Source organism: Homarus americanus, unplaced genomic scaffold, assembly GCF_018991925.1.
Source record: "Homarus americanus isolate GMGI-L3 unplaced genomic scaffold, GMGI_Hamer_2.0 scaffold59495, whole genome shotgun sequence".
Lineage (NCBI taxonomy): Eukaryota > Metazoa > Arthropoda > Malacostraca > Decapoda > Nephropidae > Homarus > Homarus americanus.
This window is the reverse complement of record NW_024732415.1, coordinates 2,639,224-2,657,292: the sequence shown is the minus strand read 5'-3', so window position 1 is coordinate 2,657,292 and position 18,069 is coordinate 2,639,224. Positions and strand designations below refer to the sequence as shown.

Sequence of the window (18,069 nt, the reverse complement as noted above, 5' to 3'; positions counted from 1 at the left end):
ATAAAATGTCAGTTTATATTGATAATTAAACAAATTGAAACAGAAAGCGAGTGTCTGAAATATTTTACAGAACAAAAAAGTAATTCAAATTACAACGTTTTCCTGGTCGGAAATACAGAAGAAACATGTAAAAAATACTGAATTTTCTATATATTTATACTTATGACAGGTCAGCGTCCCATAACCCCTGGTAGTGTCTGTCATCTAATTTTCGTGTGTTCTCAAATGGTCCATTGATTAGTAGCGGAGTCACTTGCAGCGTTTCAGTACTGTACTCATCAGTGAGCGCTGTAGTCGTGGATGGGCTTCAGTATTTATCAACGTTTGGAACTCTTATTGTGGGCTGGGCTGGGTTCTTAATGTTATCTTCAAGAAACTCAACGTTTGGAAGACTTTCAGAATGTCTTTTATATATTCTTTTATTATCACCCAGTAACTGGGTATTTAGCAGTCATCAGGCTGGATTCTTGATGATGTAGTCGTTTTCCTGTTTCGTAGCGCGGACAGCCTTGCAGTGGGTGACCAGTGGAACCAGTATGAGCACCATGAAGGACGCGAACACCATACACGACCCCATAAACGAGTACAATACCCTGAAATCCTTCGTTAAGTCGTACAGAAAACCTGCGGAGAAAAAATAATGAAAACTTTTATTCATAGTAATTATACAGTCAAGGTGATGAATCGTCAATGAATTTAATTTTGACATCTCACTTTACCAGACTTACTAATTTTGACCCTGGCGCTTGAAACAGAGCAAGCCTACACACACACACACACACACACACACACACACACACACACACACACACACACACACACTCACTGTGTTTAGATGCTTGCATATAATATGAAGTGTTATATTTATAAAAAGAACGCATTAATCGTTCAACGTCCTCAAACATCACTAATCTAAAAGAATAATAAATTGAGACAGACAGACACAGACAGCTACTCACCATTAAACTGGGGTGATATAAAGTTCATTAGTCCATTGAAGAGTCTGACAAGACCGTAGGAGGAGGCGAAGTGGGTGGCGCCGTGGTGCTTGGCTAGGATGGGTGGCACCATCACGAACCACGACCCAACACCAAACCCGTACATTGAGAGGTTCGCCGACATCCAGCTGTAGCTCGAAATGTGTGGGATCAACAGTACCGCGGTGGCCGCCATCAACCCACTGCCGAAGGAAAAACGCTAACATTAAACAACTGGAGGAGAGCGAGTTAGCTATCGTTGAAACCTGCACCTATAAGACCAGTGGGCAAGCCTCCGCCTGACGAGGGCCTCCACAGCTCCACCTGTTAGTTTTAACTGATCTTTAAACAAAGGAATTTAATAAATCAATCTTACTGTAGTTATTTACTTATCGATAAATAATAGAATTGAACAAGCTGAAGATATATTTGAATTAAAACCATTGAGTAGCTATACAGTACGTGCTTCATGTTTAATTCTTATTAATTCCTTTATATACCTATAAGCACCATACTCCTGTTGTGCAGTAAAATAGATCAAATGTTTACCTTACAGCATAAATGTGATGCATTTTGAAGATGCCTAAATCAGACACAAATCCCATTCCCAGGCGGCCACAGAGGTCAACGATAGATGAAATAGACATAATCGTGGGGACTTGTGATGACGGAATGTCTATCGTCTCAGCGTAGGCCGGGAGGAAGAAGAGAGAGAACGGGGCTCCACATGACATAAAGAATACAGATAATGCCAGTATAACAAATAGTGGATCTTTAAAAAGAGCACAGTCAAAGAAGGTGCAACACATCATGCACCGGCTTGGACTTTTCACTTCTTTTTCTTCATCTTCTCTTAACGCTGAATAGTCGTTTGTTGCCTCTTCTTTCTCCATAACAATATCTTTACTTTGTGTAGATGGTTGGACTTGAATATCTTTATCCTCTGTCTCGGCCTCTATGACTGACGTCATTATTCTACTCTGTACGGTGCGTATCGACGTCTGCCTCGCCAGTTGGGATCTGCTGTCTGGTCCAGGAGCTACACGAGACTGTGACAGAAGGCGAGAATTCCCTCGTAGCAGGCGAACAGAAGTCACTTTCCCGTCCTCCTCGGAGGAAAGTCGTAGAACGCTAGGATGTTCTGCAAATATTGGCAGTTTTGACAAAGACAGTCTACTGGTGGTCGTGTTGAAGAGTGAAGACTTACTTCCCAGACCAACACCCGTGCGCATGGAAGAGCGGCTGCCCAAAGAAGAACGGTCGGGGGTCACGGCCCAGGAGCGGGCGTACTGGGTCAGATCCGGGATGCTATTCATCATAGAGGCGCTACGTAGGAAGGACACTTGTCGTTGCAGCTCCTCGTCCTTCGCTGAGGTCGTAGAAGAGAGGCGTCTGCGTACCACCTTCTGCCAGAGAGCTCTGGAACGAGCAAGGGGGGTGGTGGGAATAGAGCCTGTGGGATCTCTGGCAGGGTTGGGCAGGGGAGAGGCGGGGACGGTGGGGAGAAGTTTGTCCTTGGGGACAGATTGACCAGTCTCTTCTTCCTCCTCCTTCAGTTTCTGTTGCTCGAGGGCCTGAACGATGGCGTGATGGGAGATGGGACGGTACAACATGGACGCCACGCATATGTGGAGTTGCATGGCACCGAGCAGCATCAAGGTGCCTCGCAGCCCGTAGGTGACCAACAAGTAGTTGACGAGGGGTGGCATGAAGAAACCGCCCAGAGCGTTACCAGAGACACAGATGGCGGAGGCGAAAGTGCGACGCTTCTCGAAGTACAGGGAGACGATAAGGATCCCAGGCGTGGTGGTGAAGCCAGCCCCCATACCTGTACACAGACACACAAACCTCAGTAAGCACTTACAATATATTCAATGAGAAGAGAAAGTTATCACAAGCTTGCATAATATTATAGATTTCAAATAAGTTCCTGTCAGCCTACTTCTCGATCCCTTGCACTCACTCACTCACTCACTCCCATCAGTGATACTCTGTTCTCCTCCCTCATTCAACAGCCTGTGGGTGAACTTCTGCAGCACCCGTCTCTGTTTAGTGTCTGTTACATTACACCTAAGTGACCCTCGTGTACTATATCTCTATCGTGTAAGGTGACCTTTTTAGCCTTATGTACAACTTGATACTTAAGCAATACCACTGTGCTCACCTGTGACTTACGTGTTCTTGTCAGTGACCTGATATCATTACCCCTCAGTGCTCTTAGTTCTTGTGTCTATCTTTGAATATTATTCCTTTAAATTCCTGAGCAATTGACTATACCTGGCGTACCACTGGCGACTTATCATGACCCCAGCCTATCCAGTTGATATAATTTGTGTTTATATATATATACATATACATATATATATATATATATATATATATATATATATATATATATATATATATATATATATATATATATATATATATATATATATATATATATATATATTAACCTAACCTAACGTAACCTAACCCAACCTCCCCATATCTGAGAATTACCGACTAATACTTCTCTTGGTGTTTAAATTCACCGGGAACACTAATTTGTTCACGAGAGGAATTTCCAGTTAACTTCTCACTTACATATTTCACTAAGTATTCCCTGGAAGTTCTGAGTAAATAATAAACTGTTGACTTCAAGTTTTTAATATGTGGTGGATGATATATCTCATTTTTTATACTGTATTAAACATTAAAAGGAGCAAAGGGGTTAAGTCATCGTATTCAAAGGTTTAAGTCCTCATACTCAAGAGGTTAAGTCGTACTCAAGGGGTTATGTCATCGTACTCAAAGGGTTAAGTCATTGCATCAAAGGGTTAAGTTATTGTACTCAAGAGGTTAAGTCATTGTACTCAAGGGTTTAAGTCGTTTAACTCACGGGGTTAAGTCGTTGTACTCAAGGGGTTAATCCATTGCACTCAAGTGGTTAAGTCGTTGTACTCAAGGGGTTAAGTCATCATACTCAAGGGGTTAATTTATTGCACTCAAGGGGTTAAGTCATCTTACTCAAGGGGTTAATTCATTGTACTCAAGGGGTTAAGTCATTGTACTCAAGGGGTTGTTAAGTCATCGTACTCAAGGTATTAAGTCATAGTATTCAAAGTGCTACGATATCATACTCAAAGGGCTTAAGACATCATGTTCAATGGTTAAGCCATCGTACTCAAAGGGTTAAAGGGCTAACTGAAGAATACATTTAATTAGTGTTTATCATCGGTGCACAACTCTGCCTTATGTGGCCGTCTTGGGCGAGGGAAGTGGGTGACTTGCCTGGCGGGGATACCTACCACTGGGTCTGGTTCACTAAGGAGTAAGGATTTGTGGCCTTATTTAATGATTTATTCCTATAGAGCTCTCAGGCATTTTGTGGTGATATTTGTAACCGACGAATTTTAAGTTTTATCAAATTTATCAGCTTTAGTAACAAGGTTTTTGGTTGGCTGGTTGTGTGGGCGGCTGAGGAAATGTTTATCTTGCGCTTTCTGAAATCCTGCCATTGTTGTGCCGCACCCTCGATGACTACACACTGTTCACTGATGCAACTTGTGATGAATTCTTGTTCCGTTTGTTTATACATTTCACAATATAATCACCGTACTGTACTGTATGTATTAGACAATATAACACAATGGGCGAAGTATTTTGACAACCCTAACCGAGAGAACAGAAGTCGCAGTGTTTGTTTTGAAATTGGCCAGACTCATCCATGAAGCTACGTTATGGAGTGTGTGTCGTAGCGTGTACCCAATTACCTTATCGAGAGAAAATAAAGTTTAAATTTATCAATATTTTTATCCATGCCCAGGTGGTTAGTTTAAGTGACGTTAAATTAACCTGGAAAATATCAATTCCCTTCTACTCATTCAGGCATCCATGTTAATCCCTTCATTCCAGGACGCAACTTTTAATATTTTAATGGGCTAACGACAGAGGACTTTATTCAGCACAGAGACGGGGGAGGGAGGGAGGGGGAGTATACAAGGGCGTTAAATATATTGTGGTTCTGACTTCACCGGAATAATTCTTAGCCGCCTGAGACACGTGACTATGCCTGGTTATTGATGTGGCTGTTGGAGTGACAATGGGTTGGCTGGACCAGGATTTAGGCCACGTGTGTGTGTGTGGCACCAGCAACCACACCGTGCCAGCTGTGACCGGTATATAATCCCAGCACCTCTCAATGTTTGTTCTTTTGAGAGGTGCTGGGATTATATACGGGTCACAGCTGGCACGGTGTGGTTGCTGGTGCCACACACACACACGTGGCCTAAATCCTGGTCCAGCCAACCCATTGTCACTCCAACAGCCACATCAATAACCAGGCATAGTCACAGGGAGGTACTACCGCCTGGGAAGATATTGGAAGCACAATGTGTTGTCTAATGGTAGACCCTGCTGCCATATGTGACCAAGTCCCAGGTTGCTGATCTGACTTTCTGCCTCATTTACACACAATTGCAGGGTCTCAATTGTTTCTCTTACTTGGACAACACAACACACATAATATACAGTATATCGTTTCTCACTCTTGAATTATTTTTTCGTTTTTGTATTTATTTATGGTTATTATTATTATTATTATTATTATTATTATTATTATTATTATTATTATTATTATTATTATTTATATTAATTTGTTATTAATTTTATTAATTGTTTATTAATTAGCCCAGGTAGGCTAATCCCCGTAAAAAAAATGATTATTACAAGCTCGACCATTGGGCGCCGCGACATATGACTCACTGCCGCCATCTTGTCTACGATCAATGATAGATTTCTACTTAACAACTGATCTACTCCTTGCTTGAGAGAGATTGTTTATGTGCCAATAATCAAAGAGTGGATAGAGTGCTGGAAGATTAGACAAACAAGCTTATTTCACCTGAAGATTAGACACCCAAGCTTATTTTACCTGAAGATTAGACACCCAAGCTTATTTTACCTGAAGATTAGACACCCAAGCTTATTTTACCTGAAGATTAGACACCCAAGCTTATTTCACCTGAAGATTAGACACCCTAGCTCATTTCACCTGAAGATTAGACACCCCAGCTTATTTCATTAAAGATTAGACACCCTAGCTTATTTCACTTAAAGATTAGACACCCAAGCTTATTTCACCTGAAGATTAGACACCCTAGCTATTTCACCTGAAGATTAGACACCCTAGCTTATTTCACCTGAAGATTAGACGCCCTAGCTTATTTCACTTAAAGATTAGACACCCAAGCTTATTTCACCTTCTAGCATTTCACCTGAAGATTAGACACCCTAGCTTATTTCACCTGAAGATTAGACACCCTAGCTCATTTCACCTGAAGATTAGACACCCCAGCTTATTTCACTTAAAGATTAGACACCCCAGCTTAAAGATTAGACACCCTAGCTTATTTCACTTTAAGATTAGACACCCCAGCTTATTTCACTTAAAGATTAGACACCCTAGCTTATTTCATGAAGATTAGACACCCAGCTTATTTCACAAAGATTAGACACCCTAGCTTATTTCACTTAAAGATTAGACACCCTAGCTTATTTCACATTAAGATTAGACACCCTAGCTTATTTCACTTTAAGATTAGACACCCTAGCTTATTTCACTTAAAGATTAGACACCCTAGCTTATTTCACTTAAAGATTAGACACCCTAGCTTATTTCACTTAAAGATTAGACACCCTAGCTTATTTCACATTAAGATTAGACACCCTAGCTTATTTCACATTAAGATTAGACACCCTAGCTTATTTCACATTAAGATTAGACACCCTAGCTTATTTCACGTGAAGATTAGACACCCACATAATTACATAAACACATACATTACAAATCGAACCATTAACAGAAGACTCCATTTTGTATTTTACGGGATCATATTATACGTGATCTAGAAGTGGCTTACCGGTCAAGAGTCCCAAGCTGAGAATGAGTTGGTTCATGGTGGTGGAGATGGAGCCCAGTACTAACCCGAGGAAGCACATCAACCCACCCACCACCGACACCTTCCTGGATGTGAAGCGTCGACACAGCGTCCCCGTGACAGGAGCTGAGGGAGGCAAGGATCGTATGAATTATCACATGTTTGGTGTATTTATTGCTTGTCTGTAAATTCCTTGCAAAATACGAGGTTATATGTCAGAAAACGTCAGAACATATTGAAATTAATATAGAAAATAATTTACTTAGTCATAATAATAAACATTCAGCAATATGCAGGTAGGATCAATATAAATATATAGACTGACCTTATTAACAAAGGTCAAAGGTCAGTTCATGAGCCTGGCCGCATTGTTTGTAAACTTTGTGATTAACCCGACTCACACCCTCTCTCACTACATCCTCACTTGCCCTATGACCTCCTCCTACAGGTCCCCAGCCGTTGCCAACACCTCTTCCCTCCTAGTGACAGGCCTGGCACTTGACATTATTAGGGACCTGCCACACTTTGCCATAAACAGATAAATTGTACCGGGAATTTTCTCCCACACACACATCATTCTGTCACTTGATGTAACTTGCTGACAAAACCCATAACCCTTCAGGCTTTTACGCCCTTAATGCATGAGTCATAAAAGCAAGCATGAACTCCGCATGCTTCCCAGATGGGCGTTGTAAACGCTTCTGCGCTTCACCTTGCAGGTGATGTACCTTGTCTCTGAATCATTTGTTCATATCAATCAACGTCTGCTAATTGCACCAGTTGCCAACAAAACCCAAACTATGAAGAATTTTGTCGACTGACCAGTTTTTCAGAGCCCTCCAAAGTGTATAGACTCGTGGCTCACCCGCTAAGATTTACCCACAACTATTAATGCGAGAACACTAAGTCTTCTACATGACGTGACCTAAGTCACGACACAAGCAGTGTCTAAAATGACGACTACTCTAGTACTAGGTGAGTTATCTCATCCCCTACCGGAGGAATAAAATTAGAAGCGAATCTTGAAGAATCTGCAGTCGGCTTAGAGTTAAACACTTTAAGACGTCAAAAGCACACGTCGCTTGGGACTGTCCTTAATCGTTGTTGTAAACAAATTCTCTACAACACTGTAACCCACACCTTTTGTTTTGTACTCTTATTTCTCATTCCTACACTGCGGTCCCCGTGAGTGGAGGTATTTACACCTTAGTTGCTAGGTGGGGCAGGCAGGCAACAATTGGTTCTCCGATGTACTTCACCCCAGTGGTGCCAACAGTATGTCCCTTACCGGTACTCTTGCAGCTCTGCCAACATAACGTACTGTACTGTATTATTAACACTGTACTGTAGGGTTGCCATATCTGAACATTCAAAGAAGAGGACGCTCCAGAAGACATCCTGCCCACCCCCCACGGCACACACTTTGGCGCCAGGGTTGCCAGATGTACGACAAGTTTCACGGCCAAATCAGCCGATGGCTTTGTAAGCTCTGAAGCTTAACCCATATGCTGGACACGTTCAGCCTGAACAACTCAAATATGAGAACTAACAACTAAGGTAGTAACTAGAAAGATCAGTCAGCTCAGTAGGCCACGTAAATATGTGAAGAGGTGAGGTCATGACAAGGTGAGGTTACTGAGCCAGCATTTTCGTTGTGAAATTTGAAAATCTGCTAGACTTTTCTTCAAAATCCACTAGATGAGGAATTAATACGTTTTTACAAAATTCGGCCAAAATACGGCCAAATATTTTGGCCGGGACCATCCATTTTTTTCACGGCCAAGCGAAGTTTTTTGCAGCCTAATTACAGAAGTTTGGCCGTGGAAACGGCCATCTGGCAACCTGTTTGGCGCTATGTAACCTTGAAGCAGCCGTGACAATTAATTTTGCATATTTGCATAACAATATATATATATATATATATATATATATATATATATATATATATATATATATATATATATATATATATATATATATATATATATATATATATATATATATATATATATATATATATATCGGTGTACTGTATTGCATTGTGTTTTTAATGTAGGCTAATATACAACATTCATGGTAAAGAAATCTTAAAAATAATAAAAGAATTACCTTTGCTTAAGGCTGAATATCTTCATTCCCTTCGCTGCAGTCTTCTTCCCCCACTGTGTGTGTGACTTGATGTGCCCATGCACATAAAGATTATGGTTGAAAATTGCTAAAATGCCTTAAATGCAGGACAAGAAAAACAAATGCTACAGTGTAAAAAAAGCCATAAGAAAAATATAGTATACTTTCAACATTTCATTTATGGCTGTAATAGCACTAAATACAAAAACAAATTTAATAATGCGCGTGGCTGAAGAACAAGGAAAAGCAGTACATGGCACTACATGCTAGCCCAAAAATTGCTAGCAGCTAAGTTGACAACACCGTACAGGCGTACACGTGACTTATCAGCTGACGAAAACTGATCGAGATCTCTACGGTTTCCACCTCCCCCTCTCTCTCTCTCTCTCTCTCTCTCTCTCTCTCTCTCTCTCTCTCTCGTCATTACAGTTTCATGGGTTTTTTTCCATGGAAAAAATGATGGAAGCTGAAATTCCGGACTTTTAAAGAATTTTAAAAATTACTTCCGGACGGAGATTTCGAGACCTAAATGGGGGACATGTCCGGGAAAATACGGACGTATGGCAACCCTACACTAGTCTTTCATCAATATTGCGCCAAAGCTTTCCACAGTCCAAAATAATATTGTTTGAATCCTAAACAATTCACATCATGAAAATATATACGATTTTCCGAATTCAAACGAAGTGTAGACTCACAACTGCCACCTCCATATAACCAAGTTGTTTCCCCCTAACCATTATTTACACAGGTGCATTTTGAGAATTGTCAATTTCGCGTTCGATGATAATGGTGATAGAGTTAAGAGACGTTCATTATTTAGTTGTGATAGGTGATGGTGCTGTGATCGATCCACCCTCCACTAACAACCTCACCAGAGCCAGTGTTATTAGTTCCTGCGCCATGGTTATGTGGACTTTCAGGTGACATGTTTACTACTGTAGTTTCCCACGGGACGATACCATACTACAGAGTCTAGACAGTGAAAAACATAGCAGACAAAGATCCCAGAAACTGATGATACAGTACTCCTGAAAATTGGTGAGTCAGGCCAGAGTACTGTACTGTATACCAGGAAGTTCAGTGACCAAACCCCGCCACACCCACCCAGTGTGGAGCGGATATTTTTCTGGGAATTTGTCATGTTTTGGCCTTGATATACGATAAATGAAGAGTAATGTTATGGATGATGTTATAGCGTGTTAGTTTTTATGACGTAAGTATCGATTAGCGTTGATGCTACAGTAGACGTTTCAAATTAGGTGTGTGTGCGTTTGTTTGGGGGGGGGGTGATTGGTGTGTGTGTGTGTGTGTGTGGATGAGTAGGTGTGTGTGTGGATTGGTAGGTGAGTGTGTGTGTGTGACGTCTGCTGCTTGCCACCGACATTCACAGCAATGACTAATGGAAAACTAAGTGAACCGCACTGTATACGTTTATTTATATTGTCATATAAGTCAAGATATCTACCATTTAAAATTTCATTAACTGAAATTAAACCAAATGAATATGTCTTTATTATACGTGGTGTGAATAGCTGAGTAAATAAATAATAAAATATAAATAATTGTTAAGTGGCATGTAAACAGTGTCAGGAGTTACTCAAAGGAAGGAGTTTGTGTACAGCCAGGGTGTAGCCGGTAAAAGTTCTAGTGTGTCATATTGTCCCTAAATCATACTCCGGAGTTAAAAGTCTTATAGGGATCACCTGAAGATTAGCCTCCCAGACTTATTTAACTTTATTATATTTGCTAAAGCTAACCTAACACTAACCTAATCTAATGAAAACCTACCTTATCACTATCCTAATCTAACCTAACGCTAACCTAATCTAAATCCCAGGTGATTCAGGTGATTCTCTTCTGTTTGTGTATAGGACGATTGATAGGCTGGGATTACAGAAATCTACTAACTGGAAAGGAAACAATTATTATTAACCCGGAATTAGGATTGAACGCTGATTGTTGTTCCCATACAACCTTCAATATGTTTTGTTTCCTCGTCTCGCCTGATTTAACGTTTGTGAAGAAAAGAATCACTAGGAGTTTAGCATGGATTTGGCTGTGATATGCTTGCCACCATAACAAAAATAGCCTGTGGTATTTATATTATATATACTGTATATATTGCTAATATATATATAACTATATATATAAAAAAAAAAAAAAAAAAAAAAAAAATATATATATTCAACATACAGTAATCGAGCAGTTGTGTTATTAAGTAAGTTTGTGCTCCCCACTTGCTGTGACCGCCTTTGGGGTGAGTGTTAACCTGGCTGGGTATCGATTCAGTGTTTATGTCGGTACTTGGTATAGTCATGCTTCACCGACACGACAAGCCAGACATCCGGTTTTAAGCTGGGTTCTTTCCTTTGTTTGAAATGGTACCATGGTTACTACTTGACTTCCTGTTATAATCTGGTTTGGGTTGGTTCTTGTGGTGGCAGCAGCTATTACTACAACTGGTGTAAATTCCCGTGTGTGTGTGTGTGTGTCACCCATGTTTACCCCTTTAGGTTCTTCGAGGCCACGGTGTTGGTTCTCAAAATTTGTCCTCCATCAATAATTTAATCTTTCCCGTAAAGTGATGTGTAAGTAACGCTCAACTCGCCAACCACAGACGCAGCTTAGTATATAGTTCGTTTATTTTGTTTTATTGTTTTATCGTTAGAGATGGAATAGTTGTCGTACATAACTAAGGAGAAACGGGTAAAGGCATGATACATATATATGATCCAGGTACTGTATATGCTGATAACCACAAGGAAAAAGAAAACACGAAGTTCCCAAGCGCTTTCGTGTAATTCACATCTTCAGGGGTGAGTACAGACTAAGAAGAAATACAAAACACATTCGTTCTATTGCACAAAAACTTGGGTACCCTTCTGTGTTTGTTGATCGTTGTTTTAAAAGGGCTAAAAAATCCTTTCATTCCTCTCAAACCAGGCAAATTCCTACACTTTAGAATATTTTGACTCTGCCCTATCGTAATAAATTTGTCCCGTTAGTTCGGTCCCTCAAGCTACTGAATATTAATGTTGTTTTCAAGTATGACTCAACCATAACCAATATGTTAATAAGAAATAGCCCAAGTTTGAATGTAAATGGAAGTGTTTATTGTATTCCATGTAGCAAATGTAACTGTAATTATGTAGGGCAGACAGGAAAAGATCGGCTCGTAAGTCGCTTGGGTGGTCGGTCACGTCTCGGTTACACACTGTTGGCAAGTACTGGGCAGTATCTGCACCTGCTCCAGTGTTGGTCAAGTTTGGTCTTGAAAGAACTGTACTCGGTGCCGCCACAATACTTTATAGCGGATTGTTCCATGAGTTCACAATTCTCTCTCCGAAAAAGTTTGCCCTCGTAGTTTTCTTGACTTGTGGCTTCTTCAACCTTGAGCTGTGACCCCTTGTGGGGCGGGCGTCCACCAGCTCCAGGTATGTACAGTAGCTAAAACAACTATCTGTGCAGGTGTGGGTAGATATGCTCCGAAATTTTACGTGTGACTAGTGACAGCCCTCATATACCAAAATTTCTCGTACATGGTCACATATTATTTCCCACAAAGTATGCACAGATAGTTGTTTTAGCTACTGTACATTCGACTGAGTAGTGCCCTCTGAGATGTTTATACACCTCATTTTGGTCACCCCTTACCCGTCTGTAGTATAAGCTAGGCAGTTGCTCTAATTTCTCAGGGTAGCTGAGGTGCAATAGTGCAGGCACCAGTCTGGTGGTCCTCCTTAGGAAATTTCCAATCAACTGACGTCTCTAGCATATCTCGGGGACCAGACGGGGTGACAGTATACTCCAGATGGGGAAGCATCTCTCTTGAAGATCATTCCACTCTTGAAGCTCACAGAGATATTTCAGTAGCTCTTCACAGTCAGTTTGGTTCTTAATTTCCCTGAATAACTTGGCATCGTCCGCAAACATTTGTATGGAAGAGTGTATAGCTTCTGGCATGTAATTTATGAAACAAACAAACAACAACGGGCCCAATACACTGCCCTGTGGTACCCCGCTTGTGATTGGTACACATGACGCTTTCGTACCATTAATCACCACACACTGCTTTCTGTCACAAAGAAAGTATCCGATCCACGCTAGGACATTTCCCCGAATTCCGTTTAATTCTCAGCCTTTCATGGGGCACGCTGTCGAAAGCCTTGGCACAATCTAGGTATATATTGTCGATTTTGCCACCCTGTTCCAGAATTTGACTCCAAACATCCGGCACCTTGAGTAATTGTGTTAAAGAGGAGCGTCCCGGCATAAAACCGTGTTGGCAATCCTTTACAAGGTTGTTTCGTAGTAGATGTTCCATCACGGCATCTCTTATAATGCTCTCAAGTACTTTACGTACTATGCTGATCAGGCTCACCGGTCTATAGTTATTCGTGGTGTGACGATCGCCTTTCTTGAATATTGAACTCACTCACATAAGCCATTTTCCAATTACTGGGGACCTTTTGCTCATCCAGGCATTTACAGAACAGGATCTTCAGGGGCTCAGCAAGCTTGTTGCACAACTCTCTTAACACTCTGGGATGCACTATGTCAGGGCATTTTATATGCAGGACGGTTTACACCGCTAGGTTTAGAAAATGGTGGCGAGTTATGAAGAGTTGACGCAACTATTCCTGGAAATTAATCAATGTGTAGTCTTGCTCACACACAATATATGTTAGTGTTAATACCACCTTTACATATAATGTTAATATGAAATGAATCGTACGCTGATACTCTTTTAATTAAAATATGTTGTAAAACGAAAGAAAAAAAAGAAACGCAGAATAGCTAGTGATGAATGTATTGTTGCAGGTGCAGTGTTACGTTACGTTACTCACCAGGCTGTCACTGCCCGGATACAGTACAATACATTTTGTTACGGCCTCATCATTGTTATTATTGTTGTTGTTGTTGTAGTTGCAATAGTAGTAGTAGTAGTAGTTGTAGTAGTAGTAGTAGTAGTAGTAAATTCATACATAGCTAGATACATCCATACAGAGATACATTCATACATATAGATTCATTCATATATAGCTACATACATTCATACATAGATACATTCATGTGTGGGTGTGTAATAGTGTGTGTGTGTGTGTGACTTTCCAGTAACATCGCGTTGACAGTGACACACCGTACAGTGACACATCGTACAGTGACACACCGTACAGTGACACATCGTACAGTGACACATCGTACAGTGACACATCGTACAGTGACACACCGTATAGTGACACATCATACAGTGACACATCGTACAGTGACACATCGTACAGTGACACATCATACAGTGACACATCGTACAGTGACACATCGTACAGTGACACATCATACAGTGACACATCGTACAGTGACACATCGTACAGTGACACACCGTACAGTGACACATCGTACAGTGACACACCGTACAGTGACACATCGTACAGTGACACATCGTACAGTGACACATCGTACAGTGACACACCGTATAGTGACACATCATACAGTGACATCGTACAGTGACACACCGTATAGTGACATATCATACAGTGACACATCGTACAGTGACACATCGTACAGTGACACATCATACAGTGACACATCGTACAGTGACACATCGTACAGTGACACATCATACAGTGACACACCGTACAGTGACACATCATTCAGTACGCATCATACAGTGACACTGTACAGTGACACATCATACAGTGACACATCATACATAACACACCATACAGTGAAAAAATAAATAACTGGTTGCCCCTCGTGTAACGAGGATGGCCGGGCCAAGGGCCACCTAGGCGTGGATATGTGAGGTGTAGAAGCTGTCGCCAACACAACAACCACACCCTGAGTTAACGAGCTGCATGACCCAATGTCAAGGAACAGTCCAAGAAAACCGGACAACTCGTCAGCTGCACTGGCTAACCATTACCCCAGAATACGATCCGCAAATCAATTAACATCCAGGTCCCCAATTACTGCTGGGTAGACAGAGGCAATTGGCGTAGAGAAACTTGCCCATAAAGTTTCACCCTACCCGGGGATCAAACCCGGGTCCGCTCGCTTGCGAGGCAAGCATGCTCACCATTACACCACAGGTCGCAATAAGGAAACACACCGTGCATCTAGAACGTTCCCTCCCCCACCTCAAGGTCAGGTCGGGACATAGGTGCAATCAGTGACCTTGTGTGACGTAGAATGACCTAAGCGTTGGCACTATTCCCGTTTTCCTTCTGGATCGATGTTTGTTTGGTTCAGAGGCGAAGTCGTTCTGGTTTAGTTCTTATACCTGGAAGTTGGTAGAGGCGACGGTGTTACTTCAAAATGATGATGATGATGATGATAATGGTGATGATGATGATGATGACGATAATAATAATAATAATGATAATAATAATAACAATAATAATGATGATGATACTAATAATAATGATACTACCACTATTACTACTACTATTACTAATACTACTACTACTACTAATAATAATAGACGCGTTCATATCTGATAACTGACTCTGCCAGCTGCTCACAATATCAACTCGATCATTGCAAACAAAATTAAAATGTTGACAAAGTTGCTACAGTGTTTTAAAAGAGTTCTTCTAAAGGTCTATTCACATCTAAACCATCAGACGCTTTCCCTCTTATCTAAAATCTAAATTAAATCTGAACTCTAAATGGAAAATCTTAATCAAAAAGTCTAAATCTAAAATCAGGATCTGAACATAAACGAGTCTAGGAAACACCTGAAGATCAAGACTATAAGTGTATTGGGTTTAAGTTGCCACATGCACGAGTTGTTTAGCCCGAGGGGGTAGGTTTAGGCCTCAAGGTATCTTACTTGTACGCCGGCAGCCACAAGTGGTCTCTTTTCTGCCATAACCCGTAATGGTAATAAGAAGAAATAATGACTCAAGTTAACAATAATAATAATAAGTAATGATTCAGTGTTAATAATAGTAAAAATATTAATAATAATTACTATTCACGTTCATAATTAAAATAATTATAAAATTAATAGTAACAATAAATTCAATAATAAAGTGAAGGGTAGAGCCCATCGGAGCCACTGACGTTGGGGAAGAGAGTGACGTTGGGGAAGAGAGTGACGTAGGGGAAGAGACTGACGTAGGGGAAGAGAGTTACGCTGGGGAAGAGTGACGTTGGGGAAGAGAGTGACGTAGGGGAAGAGACTGACGTAGGGGAAGAGAGTTACGCTGGGGAAGAGTGACGTTGGGGAAGAGAGTGACGTAGGGGAAGAGACTGACGTAGGGGAAGAGAGTTACGCTGGGGAAGAGTGACGTTGGGGAAGAGAGTGACGTAGGGGAAGAGAGTTACGCTGGGGAAGAGTGACGTTGGGGAAGAGAGTGACGTAGGGGAAGAGAGTTACGTTGGGGAAGGCATTAACTAACCTGTAATGAGGCCGACGGTGGAGAGGAGGGAAGGGACCCAGGAGGTGTGGTAGGCGGAGGCTTCCGGGAAGGCACTACGGATCTCCACATACAGGACGCCGTAGCTCTTCATGAAGCCGACGATCCACATGTTGATGAAGCAGGCCGAGAACGCCACCACCCAGCCGTAGCCGCCGTCAGGAGGGGTGAACTCCATCACCTTCCCTGCTGTCCCGTACTTCTCGCCGTCGACAGGCACAATGCGGGTACCTATCACTGACTCTCGACGACTCGACGACGTCTTGTCTTCGCGGGGAGAGAACCCGTCGTCCCCACCAATGTAGAAGGAGGCGACTTTTTCAGTAAACGACTCGCCGGGTTCGTCCGAGGCGCCTGATAGTAGAGAGAGACTCTCAGCTGTTTCCGCCGTTTCCAGGACGGGTTGTAGGCGAGCGACGGACAAGATACGGTCGCTGGTGGGCACGATGCTGCTGAGGTCAGCCACCGTGTGTCTCTCCGTCACGTCTTCTGTGTTGGCGGTGACGCTCATGCCCATGCCCAGGGCTACGTTGAGGGCGGCCACCTCGTTTTCACTGAGGGCCACTTCCTCGTCAGACCAGCCCTCTGTGGACATAGCAGGACTACTGGCCACCTTCTCCATGGTCATAATCATTTGTAGAGACGGATTCACTGCGTTCCTCTGATGGGCTCACAATAGTTCAGATGCACGTATTTTAACAATCAGGTGTTCCTTCTATAAAATATTGTAGTTTATGCCACAAGCCTATGTCTTATATTTATAACATGAAGCTGATAAAACAATACTTTGGGTTCTACAGAACTTTACCGTCTCCTCCAGGAACCTCTTCCTTAGTTTCTGTTACAGGTGTCTGGGCCGGGTAGTTATATTAAAAATATATAAATCAAATTTGTCTGACACAGCCTAATTTATTCCAGGTGGTGTTCAGTGTGGCCAGGGAGGGTCGTGTGTATCGTGTCATTAATTAAGGTAAGTATTCAGATATTAAAAGTTATGTGAGTACAAAACTGGAGCTATCTTAGTATAATCTGACTTGTATTACACATAACTGGCATTCTCCTGTGAAAGCAACTCTCACCACGACTGCGAAATATATAAGTTAGTACAGACATTCATCTTAGACACGGCAACACAGTAACACCGAAAAATATCCATGTATACACTACAGGGGTGATGACGTGACAGTAACGAGCGATGGAGCACAATCCGTGTTCCGTTTCCATTCCTCAGGCAGCGACGATAATTACTTTAGACACTCACGAGGGCGGTGTGCTTTCTGCTGTCCCTGCATGTAAATATCATTATTACCTGTGTCTAGTAATGATACAGTCGTGACCCTCACCAATGTGGTGACGCAATCGTCGTAGCTGGTGTGATGCAACACAGCCAAGCGCCGAGAGAGCCTGGTGAAACCGTGTTCCCTTCTCGGACGACACCCGCCCACTGATTCATGTTCTCCCACTCCTCCTGGTATATTGCAGCCGGTGACCGTGCGCTCGCCTGCGCACTGGCTACCTAACTTACCATCATGGTGCTCTGGTGTCAATCAGCATGTTTCTTGGTCGTCTGACCTTGACAAGATTTTGAAGAAAATTGCATAAGGCTTCAGGAGGTGTAGG

At 41.9% G+C, this 18,069-nt stretch overlaps 1 protein-coding gene across 1 annotated transcript; it reads right to left on the bottom strand.

Annotated features, from left to right (window-relative positions):
• Positions 1-447: 447 nt before the first annotated feature.
• LOC121868597 lies at positions 448-18,051 on the bottom strand. The gene is made up of 5 exons (XM_042369379.1): positions 16,432-18,051; positions 6,881-7,024; positions 1,527-2,805; positions 960-1,180; positions 448-624 (listed from the first exon to the last, which is right to left on the bottom strand). The coding sequence occupies exons 1-5, from the start codon at positions 17,081-17,083 to the stop codon at positions 455-457; spliced, it is 2,466 nt and encodes an 821-aa protein (XP_042225313.1). The 5' UTR covers positions 17,084-18,051; the 3' UTR covers positions 448-454.
• Between the last annotated feature and the right edge of the window lie 18 nt (positions 18,052-18,069).